Below are 17,624 nucleotides of genomic sequence, written 5' to 3' on the forward strand. Positions count from 1 at the left end.
GATAGTGCCTCCAAATCTTCAGCGGGTGAACAATGGCTGCCAGCTCTAGATCATGAACATGGTAATTCTTCTCGTGAACCTTCAGCTGCCGCGAAGCATATGCAATAACCTTGCCACCCTGCATCAATATCGCACCTAGACCAATACGAGATGTGTCACAATATACTGTATAAGATCCTGAACCTGTGGGTAATACCAATACCAGTGCCGTGGTCAAAGCAGTCTTGAGCTTCTGAAAGCTCACTTCACACTCATTTGACCACCTGAACAGGGCACCCTTCTAGGTCAATCTGGTCAACGGGGCTGCTATGGATGAAAATCCTTCCACAAATCGATGGTAATAGCTCGCCAAACCCAGGAAACTACGGATCTCTGTAGCTGATATAGGTCTAGGCTAGTTCTGGACTGCCTCAATCTTCTTAGGATCCACCTGAATACCCTCTGCTGATATAGCGTGACCCAAGAAAGCAACTGAACTCAACCAAAACTCGCATTTTGAGAACTTAGCATATAACTGGCTGTCTTTCAGAGTCTGAAGAATGATCCGAAGGTGCTGCTCATGCTCCTCTCGATTGTGGGAGTAGATCAAGATATCATCAATAAACACAACCACAAAGGAATCCAAGTAGGGTTTGAACACCCGGTTTATCAAATCCATGAATGCTGTCGGGGCATTTGTCATCCCAAATGACATCACTAGAAACTCATAATGCCCATACCGAGTCCGAAAAGTTGTCTTAGAAACATCGGATGCCCTAATCCTCAACTGATGGGAGCCAGATCTCAAATCAATCTTTGAAAACACCTTGGCACCCTATAGTTGATCAAATAAATCATCAATCCTCGGCAATGGATACTTGTTCTTGATGGTGACTTTGTTCAACTGTCGATAATCTATACACATCATCATCGATCCATCTTTCTTCTTCACAAACAACACAGGTGCACCCCAGGGCGAGACACTAGGTCTAATGAAGCCCTTATCAAGCAAATCTTGCAACTGCTCATTCAATTCTTTCAACTCTGGCGGGGTCATGCGGTATGGAGGAATGGAAATAGGCTGAGTGCCCGGAGCCAAATCAATGCAGAAATTAATATCCCTGTCGGGTGGCATCCCCGGCAGGTCTGCAAGAAACACCTCTGGAAACCCATAAACAACCGGCACTAAATCCATGGAAGGAACCTCCGCACTAGAATCGCGGACATAAGCCAAATAAGCTAGATACCCCTTCTCGACCATATGCCGAGCCTTCACATAAGAGATAACCCTGCCGGCAGAATGACCAAGATTCCCTCTCCACTCTAATCGAGGTAACCCCTGCAAGGCTAAGGTCACCGTCTTGGTGTGACAATCTAATATAGCATGATAAGGTGACAGCCAATACATACCCAGTATGACATCAAAATCAACCATGTCGAGAAGTAGAAGATCTACACGAGTCTCAAGACTCCCAATGGTGACCACACACGAACGATAAACACGATCTACAACAATAGCATCTCCCACTAGTGTGGACACATACACAGGAGCACTCAAAGAATCACGGGGCACAACCAAATAAGAAGAAAAATAGGATGACATATAGGAGTAAGTAGATCCCGGATCAAATAGAACTGAAGCATCTCTACTGCAAGCTGAAACAGTACCTGTGATAACAACGTCAGATGACTCAGCCTCAGGCCTGGCTGGGAAAGCATAACACCGGGGCTAGGCCCCACCACCCTGAACTATGTCCCTGGGACGGCCTCTAACTGGCTGGTCTCCACCTCTAACGGCCTGACCTCCACCTCAAACAGTATGGCCTCTACCTCTGACTGCCTGGCCCCTGCCTCTGGTTGGTTGAGCAGGTGGTGCAGCAACTAGTGTTGGAACCATGGCATGAGAACCCTGATACTGTGAGCTGCCCGTTACCCGAGGGCAAAATCTAGCAACGTGCCTCGGGTCACCACAAGTATAACATAACCTCGACTGCTGTGACTGCTGACCCTGAAACTGACCCTGTCGACCTGAATAACCACCCTGATAACTCTGAAGTGGAGGTGCACTAATAGGAGCTGGTGGTACACTGTAGGCTAGCTGGTCGGAATAATGCATCTGAGGGCCACGACCACCTGAGGCACCGTGGGATGCCTGGAGCGCTGAATGAAACGGCCTGGGAGGATGGCCTCTACCAAAAGTACTTCTGCCTCTAGATGAGGCACTGCTGAACTCACCGGAATGACGAGGTCTCTTGTCAGACCCCTGACTTCCCTGAGTAAGAACCATTTCGACTCGTCTGGCGACATTAGCAGCCGCCTGAAAAGAAATCTCACTCCCAGTCTCCTTAGCCATCTGCAATCTGATAGGCTGAGCAATTCCATCAATAGACCTCCTCACCCTCTCTCTCTCTCTCTCTCTCTCTCGGTGGGAAGTAGAAGAATGGCATGACGGGCCAAATCCACAAAACGGGTCTCATACTGAGTAACAGTCATACTGCCCTACTGGAGACGCTCAAACTGACGGCGACGCTCCTCTATCAATGTGATAGGCAGAAACTTCTCTATGAAGAGCTGAGAGAACTGGTCCCACGTAAGAGCAAGCGACTCAGCTGGTTTGGTCAACAAGTAATCTCTCCACCATTTCTTGGCGGAACCAGTCATCTGAAATGCAGCAAAATCGACCCTATTGGTCTCCACTATACCCATGTTTCGTAGAACCTTGTGACAGCTGTCAAGATACTCTTGGGGATCCTCTGAAGGAGCACCACTGAAGTGAACAGGAAAGAGCTTGGTAAACCATTCCAATCTCCATAAAGCCTCAGAAGACATAGCTGGCCCATCTCCGACCTGTGTCGCAATAACCAGCTGAACTAATCCGACTGGCTGAGCTGTTGGAGCCTGATACTGGGGAGCTATCTGCTCCGAAGTGAGAGTGGTGGGAGTCTGGGCTCCTCCTCCAGCCTGAGAGACTGCTGGTGCCATGGGAAATGCGCCAGTCTAGGCCACACTCTCCATAAGGCCCACCAAACGGACCAAAGAGTCCTGAAGTACTGGGGTGGCAATGAAACCCTCTGGAACCTAAGCTGGTCCGGTAGGAACAGTCTGGGCTGGAACCTCCTCGTCAAGCTCTATCTGAGGCTCCACTGTTGGGGTCGCTGCTTGGGCCCTAGGCTGAGCCCTGCCCCTGCCTCGGCCTCTGCCCCGCGTAGGAGCTGTCACTAGAGGCTCTGGATGCTGCTCAGCTGAGGAAGCGGTGCGTGTTCTTGCCATCTGCGAGAGAATAAGAGTAGAAGAGTTCAATCAGTATTGAGAAAGCAAATTCGCACGACAGAGAAGAATAAAAGTGAAACTTGTTCCTAAACTTCATAGCCTCTGGAAGATAAGCACAGACATCTCCGTACCGATCCTCCAGACTCTACTAAGCTTGCTCGTGAATCATGAGACCTAGGCAACCTAGTGTTCTGATAACAACTGTCACGACCCAAAATTTTCCACCGACGGGACCGTGATGGCGCCTAATATTTAACTTGCTAGGCAAGCCAACGCTAGAGAATCATTAAACCAATTCCTTATTTCCATTTAGTAATTAACAATAATTAACTAAGATAAAATATAATAAGTGCGGAATATCATAAAAATTGTATTCATTACTACCACACGAATTTGGAGTTACAATTCACGAGCATTCTAGAATTTACTACAAGTAATAGTCTGAATAAATACAACTATCTGAATGAAAGAAACAATAGAGCGGAAAAGATAGACGGGGACTTCAAGTTATGTGAACGCCAACAGATCTACCTTGAGTCTCCAGACAGCGGACCAATAGCAAAAATCTCGATCAACCCGAGCCGATATCAAAATCTGCACAGAAAGTGCAGAATGCAGTATCAGTACAACCAACCCCATGTACTGGTAAGTATCGAGCTTAACCTCGATGAAGTAGTGACGATGCTAAGGCAAGGCACCTACGAATCAACCTGTACAATTTAACAGTGTATATACAAATAACAGAAATGAAGAACTAGACAGGAAATGTCGGGAGGGGAACATACTGAGGGGAATATAAGATAAAAAACTATAACAGAATGATAACTGGAGCAGTCAATATACCATAAATCAACAGGAATAGTGAAAATAGTAAAAGAACAACGTACGGCATCACCCTTCGTGCTTTAACTCTCAATCTCACCATAAAATTAATAAAAACGACACGGCATCACCCTTCGTGCATTAACTCTCATATCATGGCACGACATCACCCTTCGTGCATTAACACTCACAATATGGCACGACATCACCCTTCGTGCATTAACACTCACAATATGGCACGACATCACCCTTCGTGCATTAACACTCACAATATGGCACGACATCACCCTTCGTGCATTAACACTCTCCCTTACCATAATGCAATGCATAAATAACAACAGGGAGATAGAATAACAAGTACAAACCTTACTTCAACATTTGGTTCCATAACATCAATCTCAACTTTGAAATAAAAACTCAATTATCACCAGAAAATCCGTAAACATGATAAGAACGATAAATTGAACAACACTAGTATAACACATAGCAATTAGGCATAGGAATGAGACAATATAAGAAAAACTGAGAACACATAGAAAACAGGTAAATTGGCGGCGCATAAGTACTCGTCACCTCACATATACGCCGCTCACATGAATTTCACTTAGCAAGTAATCTAAGGTTCCTAATTTTCTCAAGTCAGGGTTAGACACAACACTTACCTCGCTCCGAAGGCCACTTAATTCTCAATCACAGATTTTCCTTTGGAATTCACCTCCAAACCACTCTTATCTATTCAAAAATGACTCAATAATATCAAATATTGCTTAAGAAATCAATTATATTGCATAAATTAAATTCCCCAAATTTTCCTCCAAAAAGTTGAAAAATCGACCCCGGGCCCGCTTGGTCAAAACTCGAGGTTCGGACCAAAATCCTTTTACCCATTCACCCCTGAGCCTAAATATGTAATTAGTTTTGGAATCCCACCTCAAATTGAGGTCTAAATCCTCTAATTTCCGAAATCCCTAGTTTCTACCCTAACCCCTAATTCTACCATGAAAACTCTAGATTTTAGGTTGATAATTCATAAAATATAATGGATAATTGAAATAAAATGGTTTAGAATCACTTACCTATGATTTGGGGAAGCATTGGTCTTTGGAAAATCGCCCCTTGAGGTTTAGGTTTTGAAAATTTGAAGAATGAATGAAAAATCCCGTCTAAGCCCCTTTTACTCAGTTGCAGATGTCGCAATTGCTACCTGAGCTTCGCAAATGCGAAGGAACAATCGCAATTGCGATGCCTTTCACAATCCTGCTTCCTTCGCAAATGCGAGGAAAGTGTCGCATTTGCGACCACTGAACCTCGCAAATGCGAGTAGATGTTCGCATTTGCGAACCTGCCCTTCCCAGACTCGCTTCGCAATTGCGAAGGTAACATCGCAAATGTGAAAACTGCTGGCCCAGGCTTCTGATCGCAATTGCGATGAAAGCCTCGTAATTGCGGACCCTGTTATGTTCGCATTTGCGATGCCTGATCTCGCAATTGCGAGATCAGAGGCCTGCAACAGGTTCAGTTATACAAGCAAATTTTTCTAAGTTCAAAACATCCTGTGGCCTATCCGAAACTCACCCGAGCCCTCGGGGCTCCAAACCGAACATGCACTCAAGTCTAAAAATATTATACGGACTTGCTCGTGCGATCAAATCACCAACGTAACACCTAAAACTACGAATTTAGCACGAAAACGCATGAATTCCTCAAGAATATTTCAAAATTACTATCTTCTCAACCGGACGTCCGAATCACGTCAAATCAACTACGATTTCTACCAAATTTCACAGACATGACTTATATATTATATTAAATCTGTACCATGCTCCGGAACTAAAATATGGGCCCGATACCAATGAGATCAAACATTAATCAATTTCTTTAAATCCATAGAATTTCAGTCTTACAATTTTCATCAAAAATTCATTTCTCGAGCTAGGGACCTCAGAATTCGATTACGGGCGTATGCCCAAATCCCATATGTTACTACGGACCTTCCGGGAATGTCGGAATACGGATCCGGATCCATTTACTCAAAACGTTGGCCAAAGTCAACTAAAAATCAAATTTAAATCCCAAAAATTATTACTTCATAAATTTCCAGATAAAGGCTTTCCGGATTTACGCCCGAACTGCGCTCGCAAATCGAGGTGAGTAAAAATAAGATTTTTAAGGCTAACGGGCCCGGAATAGAGTCTTAATTCACAAGATGACCCCTTTGGGTCATCACAGATCTTATGGCCGAAGACAAAGTCCTCCAAATAAATGTCTTTCCAGTTCCTTCATGACCATATAAAAAGAACAATCCACCTTTGTCCTCATGTACCGCTGTTATAATTCTGTCATAAACTGACTTTTGCTCCATTGTCAATTTAACCAATAGTTCTTCATGTTCCTTAGACAAAGAGCGCCTATTATAACGTAATTCATCACGGATGAGTCTATTGGTGTTGTCAACTTCCTCTTCATAGAAAATTGGTCTTGGCATTGTCGAAAAATCATGTAACGTTCTTCTGCAACCTTTCAATATATTTTCCAACTTTTGTAGACAACGATTCTTTAGTTCATCATTTGTTAGCTCAGCCTTTGAAATAACAAATATATATATATATATAAAGCGTTCACAATATATATATATATATATATATATATGTCAGATCAATATAAGAATAAAATGATTTCATTCGGAAATTGTAAAAGAAAATTGATGTTGCTATACTAATTTGGGTGTCTACACCCAGGTTCCTCTAACAAAATATATAAAAAAAATTAATAACTCATACTTTCCAAGCCTAAAAAAATATTCTTAACTAATATATAATATTAAAATCTGAAATAGAAGGTTCAAATGTGTACCTGGATTATCCAATATTCTTTTTTCTTCATGTAGGATATAGTCTGATAGTAAAATCCATGTTGCCTCCCAAACACATTCTGGTCGAGACATTGAATTTGATAATAGTAGCATAGCAAATAACTGCCTGAAAAATGATGGCATTCTCTAGTTACTTGCCTCCTTTATGGCATCCACGTATTCTTTATCATCGTCTAATAAACCCAGTGCGTAACATGCATCTCTAAAAGTTAGATGTTCATGATTGTTGATTCTGCGTAGATCCTCATAGCACTTTGGTCCTTTAATGACATTCAACAACATTCGAAGGTAATATTGCTCTCCACTTCCAGGCGGAACAAAGAATACTCTCCCTATTGAAAATGCAGAATTTCTTCTTTTTTCACACTTTTTTAATTTTTTATTCCACACAAACTTAAGAGGGAATTCTGCATAAGTTAATTGTCTTGCTTCTTCATATGTCTTATTTGCCTCGAACCAGCTTAAAAACGGTGATTCCCTTACATTTGGTCTATTGGCAACATCATCAATTGGATCATCATCAGAAAAAATAAATGTTTGTTCATTTGGTAATGAAAGAAAAGTCTTTCTACAGAAGGTTCTCTATGGTGAATTGAAAATCTAAAAATTCTCCAAGCAGCTTCACATGGTGATATGTATTGACAATCATAATACATTTTTATTTCATCCATAGCCGATGAGTCTTCCTCGTGCACACTTTGAGAAAATGCTGCGGTCACACGATCATGCCCCTTATTAACGTACTTAAATAAGTACTTGATTGATCAAGATTGATTGCACCATTCAATATTTATATGTGCACCATACTTCAACAATAAATATCTATTGTGTGGCACCACATATCTGTTATCAAACTCAATACCTTCTCTCTGGATAGTTCTATCATTGTCCCTTCTTTTATAAATAGGATATCCATCTTCATCAATTGTTGTATTTTGTACAAACTTCTTTGGAAAGTGCTTTGTACATCTACCATAACGTATGCAATGAGACGATTTTCTAGCAGAACCACATGGGCTATGCATCATAAAATTCTTCACGGCCTTATAATAATGCGGATCGACCAATTCATCTGGTATTTCTGCTGAAATTATTTGATCTACGTCTCCAACATTTGGACATTTATTATAAAGAAAGAGCAATATGTGTGCATGAGGCAACCCTCGCTTTTGGAATTCAATCGTATATATCACTGCAAAAAATAATAATTTGTGATAGGGGCAAGTGGTTGTAATTTATATGTAAAATAAATTCTTTATTAAATCTGACTATAAATGTGATAATAATTTAATATAAAGCATGAATTCTATACCTGATTTAACTGCTCCAAAAATTTATTTCTCTTTCAAATCCTTTATTAAACGATCCAATTTGATTTTGAACACCCTAGATAAAATATCCGGGCGATCTAAGCCCCTATTCTTTACAAATCTACTAATCTCAGGCCACTTTGGGTTGCAAGTAAATGTAATGAAGAGATCTGGATATCCAGCCCATTTGCAGATTGCCATAGCATCTTGATAATTTTGAATCATGTATCGTACACCCCCTGTGAAGCTGGATGAAAGAATTACCCGTTTACCTTGAGAAGAAGGATTTATCTCTCCATGTAAAACTGCATCTTTTAATCCTTTATACATGGCAGCTCGCAATTGTTTTTGATGAGTTCTTATATACTTTAACCTAGACGATTCAACCATTGTAATTCCATCAACCAAGAATTGTTGAAATAATCTTCTTGAGTTCACAATTGTTGGTACTTCACCATTCCTTTCTTGAATTTTGTATGCGAAATATTCACGCATGCTAATAAAATGCCTTCCTCCACTTGATTCATCATTTCCATTTAAAGGAATGTCTTCCCGATAACCATCTTCACCGTATGGAAATAATAAAGGATACTGAAGACCTAAATAGGCAGCATTCAACTCATTTATCCTTTGCAGATGTCCAGATTGGGTTTCAACAATGATGTCTCGGTCACATGTAGATACATCAAAATCTCCAACCACCAAAGCAGCTACCTCTGAAACCAATGGTAAGTTGTATCTTCTTCCATCATAGTTTCGTTTCCCTATCAATCTGAGTCTAACATTGGAGTGAGTATCTTTTTGAATTTTGTCTCTGACCATTCTAAATGACTTTGTCAAAACATTCTGGTCATCGAGCATTTGTTTAAGATCTTGAATAATTTCAGCATGAAGTTGGTTTATGGTTTCACCACGACTGCATAAAAATAGGTTTTATAAAATTGATCTTAGTTTTATTTTGTTAGATTATTCATGCATATATAAATGAAGAATAATTGAATACTAACCCAAGTGCATGAATTCTATTATGCACTTCATTTTCTGTGTCGTATATATATAACTGTGCAAACTTCGGGGTTGATCCCTCGGGAGGCAATAGGCTTCCAATTTGGTGATAGTTTTGTCCAGATAGTTTGAAAGTTCTTGGCCCCTTTGTTTGATTGACAGAAGCATCAACTTTTCCTCCCATTTATGTAAATGAAAACATTGAGTTATAACTTCTAATATTATCTCTGAAGTGTTTACTTTTTGGACCTGGATAATATATTTGTTGGTGAATTAAGATTTATTCATATATTGCGAATATTATTTAAGTATGGTAAAAATAGATTTTCTTGTTACCTGATCCAAATAATAAGTGTTTTAAAATTGTAGGAGGTTCTTTTGGCTTTGGCAGTTTTATCTTTCCATGACAACAACACAAAGAGAACTCTGGTTTTTTAGATTTGACTTTCTTGCTGATTCTTTCTTCGTACCAGAAGTAAGCACCACAATGTTCACATTCATATGTAGGATCGCCTATATCCCAGTACTCTATTAATAAAAGAGCAAATGTAAGATTAATGTCAAGGTGTAATGTTATGGCATGCCTACTTATTGTATACATATATAGAAATAATAAAATATCCATACCTTCATTGTCAATACTTGCATATCCGATGTCAGCATCTAAAGAGTATAATATTAAAAGCATATTAAATTAGCAATAAAAATTGAAATAGTGGACATGAATGAATCACTGTTTGTGCGAAGATAGACATACCTTCATATTCACTTGCATCATTAATTTCTGCGATTGTTTTCACGTACCATTATGTTAAGTATTTAATCAAGCTACAGTTATTTTGAATATTACTATAATTGTAGTATATTTGTATAATTTAATAGCTAAAACTTTTATTCATTAAAAACATACCTTGTACATCACCATCAATATTGACATCCACAAATTGTAATAATAAGTTATAATAAAATGCAGTTAGTATATAAATGATTCATGTTATATAAATAAATTCATTTATAATAAGAACCTTGCAGCATCAATTGCTCATTTAAATCCGGCGGAAGATAATCTCTCTGCACATTTGAAGTTGACAAACCAAACTGCAAATGTTGCTCTTGAGGTATATTTTGATATCGTGTCTGAGATTGAGACGATGAAACGTGTCCGCAACTCTTTAAAGGTGTACAATATAATCGTGTAGAATTTTGATGATTTGTTATGTCTGTTAAAGGTTGTGTTATTTTTTCTTTTCCAAAAGCATTCCCTGTGAACAAAGTCTGTTAACCATAAAACATAGAAATCGACTAACTATTAGAAGTGAAAAAAATATTACATAAACTAACATATTGTTTGAGTAGTACTATTTAACGTAATAAATTTTGTGAAGTATCACCAAAAAGAAAATTCACACAGAACCATAGTTTCAAAAATTTCAGAAACTTCTAGTAATTAAGAAAATAAACAAAAGCAAAATAACTAAGCAAATTGAAGTTTAATGTTTAAACGCGAAAAAGTCTTTCGTCGGCCAGTCCTTTACATATAGGAGGTATGGGTGTTCAAAACCGAACCGAAACCGAAAATCGAACCATAACCGAAGCTTAATGGCTTATTGGTATCGGTTTAACGGTTTAACAGACGGGGAACGGATTGAAATTTTTTTATTAACGGCTTATCGGTTTGGGGGCGGATTATTCAATTTTCTTAACGGATAATCCGTTAACCCGTTAAGAATATATATATATATATATATATATATATATATATATATATAAAAATTCATTTTTATCCATATATATATTAAATAATCAAAAATCCTTATTCCACTTCCAGTAATCTATCTCTATTCTCTATTACTAATTTACTATTAGACATTTAGTTATAATTTACTATTCCAGTTAGTTACTATTAGATAATTTTGATGTCATGTATTATACCCAGTGTTCTCTTCTATTTCTTCTGATAGTTATAAGTTGTTAATAGGCTCATTCCCAGAGATGATTCTACTGGAAAATACGCTGGAATAATGTATCTCTCTATTTATTCTATTTAGCTCTCTTCTTAGGTGCCATATTTTATAGACCGGAATGTAGTCTGCTGAGCATAGGAATTTTATTTTGAGTCACAGCGGTCAGCAAATAATCCGATAAACCGCCGGATAAGAGCTAAACCGATATTAATCCGCCCGACATCTTATCGGGTGGCTAGCGGATTAATACATTTTAAAGCCAATAACCGATAAGCCAAATCGTTAAGAATAAATAACCGCCCAATCCGCCCGATAAGCAGCCCTAATAGGAGGTATAGAAATATAAATTTATAACCTCACTTTTTTGCTGTAGAGCTTCTATAGCGGCACACAAGGTTGACATCGTAAATTCTAATAAAAAGGTATAATCGTTACCCTTTTTAAAAGCACTCCCTATGATAGTAGGATCAGCAAAGTGTATAAATGATAAAACAGGAAAATGAGCTAACTATTAGAAGTAGAAAAAGTTAGGGAAACTATCAAAGGAATAATGGATGTCTGTGGCCGTGTGGCGGACATTTTTGCAAGCTATGGGAAAACCTGGGATTCTCATAGCTTAGGTGAGGACAACATCATGATTCTGATTATCCTCCTCTTCATGCTTTATTTCAGTTTCACAAAGACTTCCATGGAACTGATACACAACGAGAAGACGACGTAGGAAATATGTAGTATTTGAAAGCACTGAACAAAGAAACTCTGTTTAAGCAGAAGTCAGGCAAATCTGCAAATTGTGACAAAAGTTCATACCTTCCTTATCCAAGGAATATTTAGGGCGTTTCTGCTTGCGTATGTTTATTCTATTTTTTCTTGCGAGTTTCTTCTCTTCTTCCATGTCAAATTGAGTAGAAACTTATTTAGGTGTGAGAAGTTGTAGAGTTGTATGTCGAAGAGAAAGCAGTCAGGGTATATACTGTGCCTCTTTTATCGCTTTAAATTGTGTATTTGTATTTTATCATTTTTTTAAAGAAATATTTTATTTTATTTTAAAATAATTCCCACCCTTTCTTTTACTGGATACAATAATATTGAAGTTTTGGTGTGTTGTAATTGTTTTCACCGCAACGTAAATAGAATGAGGTCTTTGAGGAGAAAGCAATAGTGTATTTAAAAATTATGCTAATTTTTTACTTTATTTTGTGGTTATTGCATTTTAGGACCTTTATTTTCCTTTAACTTATCTTTAAAATTATGTTCGTGATATATGTGATGTAATACCATGAGATATTTCATAATGTGTGCCACTATATAATCTACTCAATTTCAAATTGCCATGTGAAAATCGAATGGACAAAAATTTGTCGTATGACAAATGGTGATTTTTTTAATTTATCATCAATTACGAAATCATAATGGTTATTCAGCTTTAGTCATATGAGAGACAAAAGTCGTCTCCATGGGTGAATATTTTAAAGGCAAAGCAGGTTGTGAGTTTTGCCTGCAAGAGTTTATTTTTTTTTAAGGTTTATGTATTATTTTCTTTATCTTATATCATTAATACGGCACTCGTGATATATATGGTGTAATAGCATTAGACTTTAATTCCCTGCGCGACATTAAAATTTTAGAATATGAATCTGTACCTGAAGATATATGTTTTATATATTTAATATGATGCTCGTGATATATGTTTGATTATGTAGCTTTAGCCACATGACAAACTAAATTCCTCTTTATCTTCTTTATCAATTAAAAGCGTCGAAGATTTTTATTTTTTCCTTTAAGAGTACGTTTGTAGTGTTTATGCATAATCTGTTCTTCCATATTTTTTATAATAATATATTGAAAAGAAATTCTAGATCATATGTTGTTGTATAATATCATAACACATTCCTTTGCGGCTAAAATATATAATTTTGGATTTTGATATTCTCACCTAGAAACTTTATTTTAGGCAGAAAAAAAATTCCTTGTTCGATGAACAAAACTCAAATATTTTCTTTTGAAAAATTAGGATTGATATTACTATAAAATAATTTTATGTTATTTTGAACTCATTGATACGGTGAGACTCGTTCTTCATTATGTACCGCCAAATATTATAAATTCCTTCTTTTTGTAGAGAACTTTGGCATCAAAACGATTCAGAGATAATGCCACTACTGAATGTGTCCAAGCTTTTTCATTACCAATAATGAACTATTCAGAGAGTACGCTAAGCTGTTCTAAAGAATACGAATGCTCTTGGTCTCTTTTATCCCTCATGAAATATATCCCAATTTTCAAATTAAGGTTTCACAAGTAAATTCAATCCCACTAAATTCATAAACAATTCAATCACCGAATGTTATGCAACTCCAAATTTCAGTCAATCAAAAGAAATTTTAAACCTAAATTTGAAACTAATAACTTGATGAAAAGTATGTCTTTTACGACTATTCCTGAACATCTTCGGGGGTTCCCAAGTGAAGTCACATAATTGAGTAACCGAATTAGAATGGCCAATATCAACATTCTGACACAGTTCATTAACTGAAAGCGTTGAACAACTTGGTCAATAACAATTGTTTGACAAAATTAATAAGCTACCAGCTATAGTATTGCTTCATCATTCGTGTACAGGTCTGGTATTCACCAATTAAAGTTCAATGACTTTGCTGTAGTAATTAAATGGTGACTGGAATGAGTGATAAAGAAGATTAAATGAAACATTTTCTCCTAACCTTTAAAGTAGTGAAAAAGAACTCTCCTGGACGTAGTTGCAAAAATCGAACACCTTGTGCAAGAACAGGGGCTTCAAGAATCAAGATAATTTATTTTGAGAAGGCAAAACATTCCACTACAGCAGGACCAACGGCCAAAACAGAGACAAAGAGTCTCTGATGCAGCTCCTTCAAATGATCAAATAGAGTCATTTATTTATCTTAAGCGAGAGTTCTTTACTGGGGTAAAACAATACTGATCCCTTCACTATCTGATTCACTATTCTTAAATACACTCTCGCTTGAGCCATCAGCAACATCTGAATTTCAAAAATAAAATGCATTATAACGATAAAATTACACCCAAAAATATTTTGCGTCCATGGACAATCACCAGCTCACAGCACAATGAAAAAAAGAGAATAAAAGAAAAGAACCATTTTTTGTACGATAAGGGCGTTGTTCTGGAGATATGCATCGTAGAGGTGTTGACAATTGTACAACTTACGTCTGTCCGACTTGTCCTGCACATGTCCAACATATCTGGTTTAGCAAGTAATACCCAAAAACCAGATATTATATTGATTTGTAGCAGAAATTATTAACAAAGCAAACTCATAACATCAATAAAAATAAAGTAAAATTCCAACTTTCCCCTTTAATAGTTAGTGGGTTAATGAATTTGCTTTAAAGGTTTGATATGATGAGTACATAGGTATCCAACCAACAGAGAAAGTATAAAAGGAAATCAAATTATTTAGACTTTAAGAGGTGAAATAATAAGTAAACATATCATAATTTATGTAGTCCCTGAAGTATTTAATCCGTGTCTCAAGGCTATTCGTGTTCACTCATTGCATCAATTCTTGACTTCCTTGCGGACAAAAGCATCAACCAACTGTTGAAAGAATTTAAAAAAAGTAGTCAAACTCCATCATTCTCTTGTTGCAGCTAGAAATTGCCATGCTAGTTCCATTTATTGACTTATATCAGCAGTATGAGATAGCTTTGAAATCTGTATAAATGCAAAGCTGCAATAAAACAACAAAGTTCACCTTGACATTAATGTAGATAGCTTGATGGAGAAATATATCAACCACGAATGAAAAACAAAATACTAGACTATATATAGAACCAATGTAACAGTGAGATGAGGCAAAAAGTAACCAACAATGCCAAGTAGCCTCTTCACTAATTAACAATTAAATGGAGAAGTAAAAATGAATGGACTGTCTTATCTATATGAATAGGAAAACATTAATAACAGAAAGAACCATGAAAAGTTTCAAATATCTTGTCCATTGAAATCTCCACATTAAGTAAAACTGAAAAGTTAAACAGGAGAAGAAAGGTGAAATGATTCAAATATATTGTTCATAACTAATAAGACTACTAATAATATACTAAAGTAACTAATCAAACAGTTCTTGGATTCTCCAACTGTTACATTAACACCTTATGCTGTTTTTTTCTTTTTAAATACTCTCTTGATTTTATTTCCCGACAACTGTGCATTCGGATCTTCTTCAACCATTGTTGCGGCATTAGTTACACTTATCTTGGCAGGTGTATTTGCAATATCGATTAAGTCGTTATCTTCAGTGGAATCCTGCATATATAAAATATAAAAATTAGTGTAAATCAGCAATGGACTTATAGTTACTATAGCTTTATTAATTTATGCCCTACAAATAATTTAATCAAAAGAATGAATAATCTGAAAAAATATTAATAGTGTGTTTGTAGCTTCCTATAGAATAAACAAAATGATCATTCAGAACTTTTAAAGTTATAAAAAAACTACTCCAGATCTGAAAATTTATTCAGAAAGAAATCCTTCCAGATATGTAAGTAGCTTTAATGTTAACAGACAAATTAAAAGTTATGTATTTACCTCGCATTCCTTCTCTCCATCTAAGCTTTGATTAGTATTGAAGTCAGGGTCCTATCAAAAAATTAAAAAAAATGAGTTTGAAATTATACTACAAAATATGCAATTTAACAGAAACTCACAATTTAAAAATGTTATGAAGTTTGTAAGCGAAGATCACATACATTGAAGGCATCTGAATGTGGAGCAGGGCTATATTTGTTTATCAGTTGCTCATCATCTGTAAGCTTAACAACACTGTAAACTTCACCTCGCAATTGAATGTTCGACCTCTTGATAATAACCTTAAACATGAATTTCCTCTCAAGAATATTGTTCAAGTCCACTGGATAAGAACACTTACAACAACGCCAGTATTCTAGAATGAAATTTCGCGTTTGAATGTTCCAAATAACAAATATGAATATAATTAGTTGATATACCTCAAGTAATCCTTCCTTCAATTCATTTGCGGACCTGCCTATGAGAAACATGGCTTCGCGGTCCCAGAGCAACAGCGAAACAGATCCAGTTGTATCCAATACTCTAACCTGAAGCCTGAACCTAAATACACATGCGATTTGAGATATAAATGTACATTTTGATGCATTAAGGAAATAGAGGTTGTGTTATTACCTATTCACCGCTGAGTAATCTTCATTTTTACATTTTTGGTTTGGGCAAAGATAAATGTTTTCCACTTTATCCACCTTCTTTTGACACTTCTTACAGCCGACATACGACCACCCTTTTTCAAGTTCTAAATTTTCAATACTTGCAACAATCAAACAGGGACCTTCCTGTTGAATAAATTGATAAGACAAAGAAAAGATTGTCTATGAGAATATCAAAGGAATAACATAAATGTATTGCAAGAATTTCCATATTCTAATTGATCAACCAGTTATTCAAATCATAAAATAAGAGAACTAAAGGCCAAAAATAAACTTGAAATGTAATGTAAAGACATAGAAAATATGGTCCATGTGGAGAGTCATTGACATGAGGACTGATGAGGACCTCTCTGATATGGATTGTGATTTAGAAGAACTGTGCCAACATGCCGTTGTTAGCAGGCAAGGCGAATTAGTTGATATCAATCTGTTGCACTGATAAGTTGCTTTGTTACATAGCAGAAAGGTATATTCTGTCTTTCCTTAGTTTAAGCTTACAGTGTAGGTGCATTGTTTGTTTGTTTGTTGTTTGTTGTTTTTTTGTTTTTTTGTTTATCAAAGAAAAAAGACAAATGCAATGTAAGAACTTTTCATATTCTAAATGGTCAATCACTTTTTCAAACCACAATATAAGAGAAGCAAAGGCCAAAATAAACTTGAAATGTAATGTAAAGACCTAGAAAAGATGTTTTTTCAGAATATCAAAGAAAGAAGATAAATGTAATGTAAGAACTTTTCATATTTTAAATGCTCAACCACTTTTTCAAACTATATAATAAGAGAACCAAAGGCAAAAAATAAACTTGAAACTTCAATTTTCAGCGTAGCTATCTAAATGCTCAACCACTTTTTCAAACCATAAAATAAGAAAACAAAGATGTGCATTTTTCCAACTATTAACATGAAAAACAGGTTAAATTAATACTACACAAGATAGTTCACTCACTTGCATGGACTCCACTAATTGGCCAATTGTTTTAACTTGAACAATGCCCTTCTCTAACTCATCCACGACGGAGTAACTTTGTTGAGAGATGGTTTGAGTCAGCCTCTCAGAGTAATTATCCCGAAGAAAATAATCTGTATTTATGAATGAGTAAAACAGTTAGATGTATAGTTGGAAAAATTATTTGAGTATAGATGCAGTGAATTTTTT

The 17,624-nt window shown here is 36.6% G+C and overlaps 2 protein-coding genes across 2 annotated transcripts; both read right to left on the reverse strand.

Moving 5' to 3' along the window:
* Window positions 1-8,277: 8,277 nt before the first annotated feature.
* LOC104096776 (uncharacterized) lies at window positions 8,278-9,680 on the reverse strand. Its single transcript, XM_070181473.1, has 3 exons — window positions 9,595-9,680; window positions 9,261-9,507; window positions 8,278-9,169 (listed from the first exon to the last, which is right to left on the reverse strand). Exons 2-3 carry the CDS (start codon window positions 9,440-9,442, stop codon window positions 8,278-8,280), a joined length of 1,074 nt encoding a protein of 357 aa, XP_070037574.1. The 5' UTR covers window positions 9,443-9,507; window positions 9,595-9,680.
* A 5,677-nt stretch (window positions 9,681-15,357) lies between these two features.
* LOC104110576 (uncharacterized) lies at window positions 15,358-17,556 on the reverse strand. The gene is made up of 5 exons (XM_070196118.1): window positions 17,415-17,556; window positions 16,431-16,594; window positions 15,980-16,358; window positions 15,819-15,869; window positions 15,358-15,533 (listed from the first exon to the last, which is right to left on the reverse strand). The coding sequence occupies exons 1-5, from the start codon at window positions 17,418-17,420 to the stop codon at window positions 15,381-15,383; spliced, it is 753 nt and encodes a 250-aa protein (XP_070052219.1). The 5' UTR covers window positions 17,421-17,556; the 3' UTR covers window positions 15,358-15,380.
* Between the last annotated feature and the right edge of the window lie 68 nt (window positions 17,557-17,624).

Source organism: Nicotiana tomentosiformis, chromosome 1, assembly GCF_000390325.3.
Source record: "Nicotiana tomentosiformis chromosome 1, ASM39032v3, whole genome shotgun sequence".
Classification (NCBI taxonomy): Eukaryota; Viridiplantae; Streptophyta; class Magnoliopsida; order Solanales; family Solanaceae; genus Nicotiana; species Nicotiana tomentosiformis.